The sequence below is a fragment of the Phoenix dactylifera genome, chromosome 15 (assembly GCF_009389715.1).
Source record: "Phoenix dactylifera cultivar Barhee BC4 chromosome 15, palm_55x_up_171113_PBpolish2nd_filt_p, whole genome shotgun sequence".
In the NCBI taxonomy this organism is placed as follows: Eukaryota; Viridiplantae; Streptophyta; class Magnoliopsida; order Arecales; family Arecaceae; genus Phoenix; species Phoenix dactylifera.
This window is the reverse complement of record NC_052406.1, coordinates 7,266,878-7,277,002: the sequence shown is the minus strand read 5'-3', so window position 1 is coordinate 7,277,002 and position 10,125 is coordinate 7,266,878. Positions and strand designations below refer to the sequence as shown.

Here is a 10,125-nt window from a genome sequence, read left to right as displayed (position 1 = left end):
CGGCATCTAAACTTTACGATTTAGTTATCTCTTTTGGATACTAATTATAAGTTGACATAATTCCAATTAATAATTATTACTTATTATTTGTTGTTTATTTTCTTTAACTGAAATATATGTTTAGCTTGTGCTGTCCATATTTATATTAATAATATTATTTATATAATTTTTTATTCATATTACTAATATTTGTAATTATAAATTATTTGATATGATTTTTTATTTTGAACAATATTAAATTATATTAGTTAATGATCAACGAAAATTAGTTTGTGAAACCATCTAGTATTATATTATTATATTATATTTGAAGAATTGTTGAAAAAAAAGAAAAAATTTGTAGCTGCATGTCGCGTGACGCTAATATTGATGATAGTATTTTTCGCATGAATGTTTTTATATAAATTTTTTTATTCCTCATGTTAATTCTGATATTGATGATATCAATATTGATGGCAATAGTATTTGCTTAACTATTATTAAAATTTATTATTTAATATATAATAGAAATTGAGCTATTAAGTCTTCCACTTATTATTATTTGCTATACTGCTATATTGTATGATAAGACTAGTTCGAAGAGGAGTAAAAATCATATCCTGTATTATCATGCGGATTACATACTGGTTTGTATACTAATTCTAAGTTGGCAGAAATTTAATTAGTAATTGCTAATATTATTAATTATCTCTTTTGGATACAAAAACGTAATTCTCCTTGTCGTTTCAAGGGAGCCATTTGTTAAATCATCCTATTACTTCTTAAATCAGTGTTATCAGCCCATATTAGTTGGGCCTATACTCTGCCAACCTTGGGGGTACATCCTCAGTATTTCAATGGATGGTGAGTGCACAATTGCAATATTCAGAGAACAGTCAAAAAAATATCAATCAATGAAAAATAAAAGTTTTTCGCATCTATATTCTTTTAAATATATAAAATTTCATGATTATCCTCGTGAAGTAGCTATTTATATGTATATTCTTATAAAACACTTGTTTTACATATAGAACATTTGTTTTTTTCTTTTTTATATATATACCGATATCATCTAATATCGTTAAAGAATAAACAGTTTAAAATTAAAATAACCGAAATACCTTTACAGGTAGACATACAAAAAGAAAACTTTATAAGGATATATACATAAATAGTAACTTTACATGAGTATTCATGCAATTTCTTATATTTAGGAAGGTACACACTAAAAAAATATTAAAAAATGATCAAAACTCAGCTAAAACTTATCAAATCTTTCATGACTTGTTAAATCAACAGATCAATTATATCAATAATAAAGAATATATAAACGTCATAAACCTAATAATGATAATTATATCAAAATCAAATAGAGAATTACCAAAATGATCAGCTAATATTCTAACTTGACTGAGTTAGGATCTTAAACAAAGAAAATTGACAATGTGATTCGGCCTTTTTTCTTGACTCGTCGATCCAACTGACATAAAAGATTTAGCAAGTCTTAACCAAGTTTTGATCATTTTTTAATATTTTTTTTAAGTAAATACCCTCCTAAATATGCAAAATTGTATAAATATTCTTGCCAATTTGCTATTTACATATATACTCTTATATATATATTTTTTTGCATGTCAACAAGTAAGGGTATTTTAGTCATTTTAATTTAAACTATTTATTTTTAATGGTGTTACACAGTATGCATACATATGCAAAAAAGAAGAAAAAGAAGGATATGCATGCAAAACAAGTATTTTATGACCGTGTGTGTGCGCGCGCATATAGTAATTTTATGAGGTTATTCTTATAATTTCACATATTTAAAAGGGTATACATGCAAAAAAAAATAGTCCAAAATAAAAATAATAGTTCAAGATAGTTTACAAAATCTGGATATTATTACAATAAAATGAAGGAATAATCTAGATCATCCGATCTAAGACTAATTAAGAAACTCAAACAGCTAGGCTATAGCCTTGCGACTCTTGAGCACAAGAATAAAACTTCAATTTAGCTCTTCCATAAATTTTCATGCTAAAAGAATGTACAAGAAAAAATTTTTTTTTTTTTTTTTGATTGAAAGGGAGGCAAAGGCCACCCAGAATTTTATTGAGAACCAAGTAAAACAATATTTACATAGAATGTACAGGGAGATGCAAGAACTTGGGAAGGAGTATCTGAGGAGCATACAGGGAAATGATTATTGTTTGGACAGTAAAAAAAAAAAACAGCACCATAGAAGATCAAGAGAAGGGAACTTCTTTTTTTTCTTAGCGAAAAGAAAAGGGAGCTGAGAACAGCTAATTGTGGCTAATCACTTAGCTAATGGTTCTCTAAACTAAAGAAGTGGTCTCCAATCAAGTTCTTCGGAAAAGGATGCTACCTTTCAGCAAGCAGGCATGTCTCGAGGTGGAGGAGAAAGAGCCCTTTGGGACTTCCATGTGCCATTTTGAACTATAAACACCATGCTCATGCCTACACTTTGGTGATGCTCAAAGTGACAATGGAGAAGCCAAACACCTGCCAATGATGCAGAAAAGAAATTTTGGAACCAAATATGACAACAACCTCAGGGACCTATCTGCACTATCACAAGTGCTTGTAATTTCTCTAGCTTTTAAGCAATCAAGCTATGATTTAAAAATACATAAGCATAAACTTAAAGGTACACCTTAAATTGTAGGATTAGAAAAATATAAATTAATTTTCAAATATCATGACTCATCTTCTCCTATCTTTATCATGCCTTTTTCAAGAAGACCTCCTTTAAAAAAAATGAATATATTGATTTTTTTTTAAATAGAGGAAGTACTGATGTTTGCTGAAAAATTTAGAGAATGTCGGCGATGATCTAGCATTTCTAATCTGAGTCATTTGCCTAACGAATAAAAAGGGTATTAAGACATCCTCTGCGGATATTATGCGAAAAATCTCTCTAGAAAACTATATCCCCTAATTATAGTTTTCAAGATTAAAAAAAAAGAATTTTGGGATGGAATAGGGCTAAATACAACTAATTAAAAAAAATCAGCCATTTCAACATTTTGTTCAACCTATGTAGACTTTCAGGGCACATGGACACCTACTATTCAAACCAAGGTCCGCCGTACCGGTCCGGATCGGCGTACCGGTGGCCGGCCGGACCGGTACGGTACCGGTCCGGACCGGTACCGTACCGGTCCGGACCACTTTCTTTCCCATCAAAAAAAAAAAAACCACAGCGAGGCGCTGTGGTTCCCCCCCCTCCAAAAAAAACACCGTACCGGTGCGAACCGGCCGGTTCGCACCGGTACGAGGCCGGTACCAAGCGGTACCGGCCGGTTCACAGAAGAAAACCGGAAATACCGGTTTTCATCTGTGTCCGGTACCGGTCAGGGACCGGACCGGTACGTACCGGCCCGTACCGGCCGGTACGGACCGGTACGGCATTCCTTGATTCAAACATTAAAAAAAAAAAAAACAACTTTGCAGGATTTTCTGAAAAATATAGCCTGAGATCAAAACAAACCCTTATAAGGTGAAATGCAATGGAAAATTTCTCTTCGAAAGAATGTTATAATTTTTGGATTTTTCTCTCCTCCTGACATTATTCCATTAGTTTCTATTTCCATTGGTTCGTTTTTTGACTTTTGAGAAGAATACCTCTACTGGATCTCATATCTCCTCCCAACAAGCCTAGTTCTGAACGTTACGAATTTTTAACAGAAAACAGGTGAGCTTTAAGAACTCTACATGCAGCCATTTCTAAAGGAATCAGTTTATTAATAACTTGAGCAAACAAAACTGAAGTAGATTTGTTAAAGTTGCTACTAGTTGCCCGAGGAAAAGGTGACCACCAAAACTTACCAGGATTGTTAGCCCTGAATCTGATGGCAGTCCAGCCATTCTTTGGAACTGCGACAGTGGACACTTGAGGTGGATTGTTAAGGTTGTAATGAAGAGGGTCCTTCTCGGGGTCAAAATTCCCAGGCCCCCATCCAACGACATAAAATCTATGTCCATGAAGATGCATTGGATGGCTCTCGCCAGACACTACACTAGTCCCCTGGAAAACAAGCTCGACAAGCGTATTATACTCCAACACCTTCACCTTGGTGCCCATCTCTGGCTCCCACAGCCTCTTGTTCATCATGTTCATGCCAGTGTAATTGAACTTTAGTGGTGGCTCTCCTGGAAAATCTTCATCATAAACACCATGAAGACCATAATAGTAAGCTTGGAGCACATCTACTCGGGGCTTCACAAAGCTTATGTTGTTGATACTGGCCTTGTTCATCATGCCCATCTCTCCTTCACATGTCTTTTTAGCACCGCAGTTGATCAAGTTTGCCGAGAGAGTGAAGAAGAGATGCTCCTCGACATCCCTGAGATAGAACTCCAAATTTTTTCTGTGATTAGCCAGGTGACTTGTGAAATTATTGGCTGCAAGTGAATCATTGTAAGCAGGGAGGGATGGTAACGTAGGGGATGATGGAGGAGAGCAAGGCGAGCCAGTATACTGAAGGAAAGCTGTGGTCACAGTTTGGGCAGTCATAGGTCCCATAAAACTCATGGAGTCCATAGCAATCATGTGTCCCATAGATCCCATTCCATTGTCAAAAGCACTGGCAGCCATGACATAGTAGCCAGAAGGTTGGCTGGCTTCTATTAAGACATCCATGGCCTGGCCAGGGGAGATCATTATATAGTCAGTAGCCAGGGCCTTAGTGTTGCTTCCATCAATCCGAACCAATGTCATCTGATGCTGAGCAATGGAGAAGAAGAACTGCTCATCCATGGCCGCATTGATGATCTGAAGAAGATAAGTTCTACCTTGTTCCACCGACATCTTAAAGGTTTCTATCAAGAGTAATTTGATTGAAAATAGTTTGTACGTGTCAGAGTTTAGCTGTGTTTGTATAAACTAGGATCAAGTTGGTTTTCTCTAGCAATCTGGTACCTGACTTGGAGCATGGATAGAGATAACCAGGCTGTCCATTGATGGTGTAAGCATCAGAGTGCACAGGATGTCCTCCCATTTCAACTGCCTCTCTGTACACCTCCATCACATCTCCATTCCACCACTCTCCTACAAAAGAGAGAACACAGTAACATTTGATACCAACTCTAAATAAAATGCGATCAAGAATATGCATTGAAAAATAAAGTATATGTGTTGATTCAAGTAAAGATACTACATAATGAGCATTCGAGCTGGAGTAGATTAGCCCAGGCTGAAAGAAAATTAGATATGATCTCGGAAAGGTTCTTCAGGGCGAGGACTCTACCGAGTATTATTGGCATCTGACCGTGAGGTACCGGGAATGGGTTCTGGGATTTGGAAAATGGACGTGGAGACACGATAATAGCGCCATGAACTGTGGCCCGTGCAGCATGGTTGTGTGCGTGCCACCAAAAGGTTCCCTGTTCTTTGCTTAGCACAAACCGGTACGTATGGTTATGGCCTCTCTGGATGGGGCACTGAGTGATGTATGAGGCACCATCTGCCCATGGGTTGCACTGTAGTATTACTCCATGCCTGAAATTTTGTCAGAGTCCATTAGTAACTCCCCCAGTAGAACAATGCAAAACCACTTATTTCAATTCTACGAGGCGCAGCGTGATTAGACTCATCGGTGGTGGCGGTGACTGCAGCGGCGATTGTCGTAGTTGTGGTGGTGGTAGTGGTGCTGGTGATAGCAGTTGCGAGGTGGTAGTGGTGGCCATGGCGATGGTGGTGGTTGTCTCCTAGTTCTGCTGATGGTGGTCATGGTGATGTCAGTCATCGTACTAATGGTGGTGGAGGTGATGATTATGGTAGGAGTGGTGGTAGTAGTGATGATGATGGGAGTAGGGATAGGAGGAATGGATGTTGTTTTTTTTTGTAATTTTCTATAAAGGATTTTTGTTTGATGATGGATATTGTATGTTATTTTATTCGGATGGCTGGTTCTTAAGACAGATTTTTTTTCTTAAAAATATGCTGTAAATATCCAAACACTTTGTTTTATCAAACACCAGAGTAATTTTTTCTGGACTAATTGTGGTGCATCACCTAATTACTAGAGAATTTTCATTGTCTTAATGCTTTTCTTTTTTCACTCAACAAGAACTAAAATCGAACGATGGAACTGTATGAATACTCCAATGCAAAACACATCAAAGATTTTGCACAAGATAATTAATGGAGAACAGAGAGAAAGAGGGAGAGATGAAGAGAGAGACCAATGGATAGTTATATTGTGGCTAGCATTGTTATGGACATTGACAACCATGGTGTCTCCTCTGCGGGCATGGAGAGTTGGCCCAGGAAATTGCCCATTTACAGTCAGGATGTTTTTTGTTTTACAGAGCCGAATGTATGGTGACAAGTCAACCTGCAATTAATGAGTTAGAAGATATATATTTTTAGCAAACACAATATATAATCTCCAGTGTATAGAAAAAAAAATAATTTTCCTTGTTATCATGACAAAATTCCTTTCTTGTCTGAAGAAAATAATGGATAAAGATATATTTAGTATGTGAATGCTTCAGTTCCTCAGCATCCTAATGATGCTGCAATAGCATGGCAACTGAATCTTTAGCTATCTTTTGGACATATCAAAAATCACACAAAGACAAGAAAAAACTAAGTATTTTATTTTTTCCTATAAAATGGAAATTGAGATGTCGCCACCATTTATGATCCAACAAGATTTACCTTTTTTTTTATATCCACATTAACTTCTAGTCATCTTATAGCCTTCTCTGACACTTTCGAATTCTTTTCCAATGTAAATAAATATTATTTATCATTGTGACAAAGTTGATTAGGAGAGGGGGTCACTCACAATAAAATCATGATAGTGGATCTTGGATTCATGGTAATTCGAATGAACTCCAAAAGGTAAGCAAGAGAGCATCAGTGCTAACAATAAGGATGGCAAGACTCTAGCTTTCCTTGTCTCCATTTCCACTTGAAATAGGCTGTTTCTCCTCCTCCTTGACTACCTTCCAAGATTCCCTTCAAGTTAGCCTGGTGAGTGAAACTAGTAGTTAATTAACATGCCTTTTGGAGGAAAAAAAAAATTCAGGGATTGGACTCATATAAAGATGGTATTACTAAGCCTTACTGGCTTTCTTGGTTGCTCAGTGATTTGGTTGGAAATGGACTGGCTGGGTTATATCTTACATTTTGTGGCAAGGCTGCTATGTTACTTTGATGCAGCACCACTCATGGGGTTGAAGCAATTGCAATAGAACTAGCAAATTGCTTGATGGCAGTTTGCTGGTGTTTTTGTAAGGAGAGAGATAATTATATCATTTGTTGCATGTTCTAGGGTGATGGACAATCTATAAGTCCGGCTTTTTTACTAAGTTTTCATCAACCTAGGACATGAACAACATATGTTGGATTTGACATGCAAACAAAATTAATTGTTTGATTTGGCAAGGATCATGAAAAAGCTAGGAATGAGATAAAGGACTTTATTGTTGTATTGGTCTGCTTGGATCCTAGCTTTCGCAAGCCTTTTTTTTTCTCTCTTATGATTTTCTTGTTTGCTGGTATGGCTCTTTCCTAGCAGAGAAACCTGTACTTCTCATTTTCTGCATCAAAATCGTCAGGGGTTCCCCCAATCCTTTTCCTGAAAATAAGATATACTCTAGTCTGAATATAATTACATTGAAAGATGGCAATGAAAGTTATTAGAGAGTTAAATGCTTCTAATAAATCAAATGGCTCAGAGAAATGAAATGAATTAAGCATCAACAATCCTGATCTCTTTTTCATGGAGATTTTCCTGCTTCCGTGATGTCAACACTGTCAGCTGTGACTTCCCCTGCGTGACTTCGTCACCTCATCCACATGTATTTAACAAAATAAAAAAAACAGATCATAAAAAAAAAACTTTAAATACCCATAATGCTCTCTTCTCGCATAAATGGAGAGCACTCCATGTCTCCTTTCTTCTTCAATGGCTCCTTGCAGCCCCACCATCCTTTGTTGCAGGTAAATCTGTCTCTAAATGAGTATTTAATTGATGGATATAATTTGTAAGCAGTCCACTTGGTACTGCCAGTATTACTAGTTCTGTTCTTATTAAGTACATCCACTTGGTACTGCTTTTTCTCTGAGGAGGACGAAAAAAAAAAAGACCAGCTAAAACTAAAGGTTTATGCATCAAATTATAATTATGATACAAAAAGTTCATTAATTAGATCGAATATTTAGTAGCCAGTGCTGGCTACTTCCTTTGATGCGCACAGAACGCGCCAAGATCAAGATAATGTTACAGTCTAACTCATGAAGATGCACTTGAGAGTGAGAGATAGCAATGATGGCTGTGATCCCCCAATCTGATGAAAAATTATATACAAAATTTGATAAATTGATAACGTGTAGATGCATGGATAGAACGAAACTTGGAATTCTCGGTTTTGTATCAGAATAGTAAAATTAAATGACCAGATTTTTCTTTTTCTTATTTAAAACTTCAACCGTGCTTGACATGATTTCTAACTTTTCTATACGCCTATAAATCCCTTCGTAATACGTTCATAGCATGAAACAGATGCAATATTGCAATCTCGTATGGAAAAAATATAACGATTGATGCAAGTGCTTGAAGTGTTTACCTTTGTCTATAATGAAACTTAAAATCCAAGCTCCTCCTTCTTCTTGGCAGGTTTTTTAGGAGCTTATTAGATGAATGGGCCTGGGAGAAAATACAAGACCGTTGTCAGAGAGCGACAGCAAAGATAAGGGAAAATTCTGTATAAAAGTTTCATCTTGCATGATCAACTGTGCTTTAGTTTGATCTCTATCTTATCAATCCTACTTAAAGACATAAAAATCCAATTGCACGGTGGCACGTAGCAGAGCAAACGGTGAAGTTTTCACAGGTAGGCGTTACCTAAACAATGAAAAATACAAATTCATAAAGGTTATAACTTTAAGGAAAGATATAAAACATTGTAACTGAAGAAGGATTGGGAGAGGGAATAAATGAGGCTCACAACTCAAGGACGCCTGAAGCTCTTCTTTTCATTCGCTCCTTCCGCCTCTTTCCTCGCTCATCTTCTTCTTGTGAGCACCAGAAAGCCAAATAAGACCGATACGCTTCTACTGTTTGAGATCACGCAAGCCCACCGGGAATTTGCTTCTCTCCTTTTGTTTTGGTGGGCGAATATCTTTCCCTTTGAGCCAATGAAGCATGAGATATGAGGAAATGGTCGGATTGGGGAATCGAAGTGCTTTGAAGTGGCAAAGAGTTGGACCGATTAGAATTCTCTGGAGCCCAAAAATGACTGACGCACTTGGACTTCCGGATAGCCCAGGCCCGACCACATCATGAGCCATGACGTCAGGCCACTGAAAAAAGCCCGCATAAATTAGCGGTACATGTGTACAGAAAGACGAACAAAACCACTGACTGAATCGCCTTCTATACAGCACAGCATACCGGGAAGGTCCTATGGACGCATTAGGGGACCCCTCATCCACAGTTATACTATTTTGTAGCTTTTGACTCTGTTGGCTGCACTTACGCTAGGATAGAATGAGCAGCCATTGTACTTCCTTAAAAAAAAGCCCGCATTTATAATAGTATAGAAACATATAGACCGGATGGCTTTAGAATAACTGATGTGGGACTAAACACATGTCCGCACAAGTCCTCATATACTTCTTCTGTCTAAGCCATGACCTTCTCGTTAGGCTAAGGGTTCAAATCCATTCAAATCTAATATCAAATACTATGATTGGCCGATGTCAGCCTCAATAGATCCGTGCTGCAGTATTCCTTACTCAAAAAGGCTAGCTGAAAGATATTATTTGGGTTTCTTGATCCTATTTAAGTACCTAAGATCTAAATTTTTTTAATCAAGCAATCTATTAAAGTAATTAACAAGCAAAATAATCAAGCAATCCACACACAAGAGGCAACACAATTTTTTTAAGGTGAAAAATCCTTCGATGTGAAGAAAAAAAAACCACGGAATCTATTCCAACAAAAAACTTCCATTATTTAGAATAATGAGATTACAATAGATCTTCTCTATTTTAATTAAAGACTGCATAAATATCAACAAGATTTAATCTTGACTTTTACAACAAAAATATTTTTCACCAATAAGGCGGATTTCAACAATAAACAACAAAATAGAAGATGGATCTCACCAAGT

General features: G+C 36.6%; 1 protein-coding gene across 4 annotated transcripts; it reads right to left on the bottom strand.

Annotated features, from left to right (window-relative positions):
- Positions 1-2,256: 2,256 nt before the first annotated feature.
- Positions 2,257-9,174, bottom strand: LOC103717762 (laccase-14-like). 4 transcript variants are annotated; one of them, XM_039134299.1, is made up of 10 exons: positions 8,959-9,174; positions 8,781-8,855; positions 8,578-8,657; positions 7,074-7,586; positions 6,792-6,976; positions 6,184-6,335; positions 5,247-5,497; positions 4,919-5,047; positions 3,826-4,818; positions 2,257-2,499 (listed from the first exon to the last, which is right to left on the bottom strand). In XM_039134299.1, the coding sequence occupies exons 5-10, from the start codon at positions 6,909-6,911 to the stop codon at positions 2,366-2,368; spliced, it is 1,779 nt and encodes a 592-aa protein (XP_038990227.1). In that variant the 5' UTR covers positions 6,912-6,976; positions 7,074-7,586; positions 8,578-8,657; positions 8,781-8,855; positions 8,959-9,174; the 3' UTR covers positions 2,257-2,365. The 4 variants fall into 4 exon arrangements, with proteins under 4 accessions (XP_038990227.1, XP_017700838.2, XP_038990226.1 ...); XM_017845349.3 differs by having other exon boundaries at positions 8,578-8,855; XM_039134298.1 differs by having other exon boundaries at positions 6,792-7,586; positions 8,578-8,855.
- Between the last annotated feature and the right edge of the window lie 951 nt (positions 9,175-10,125).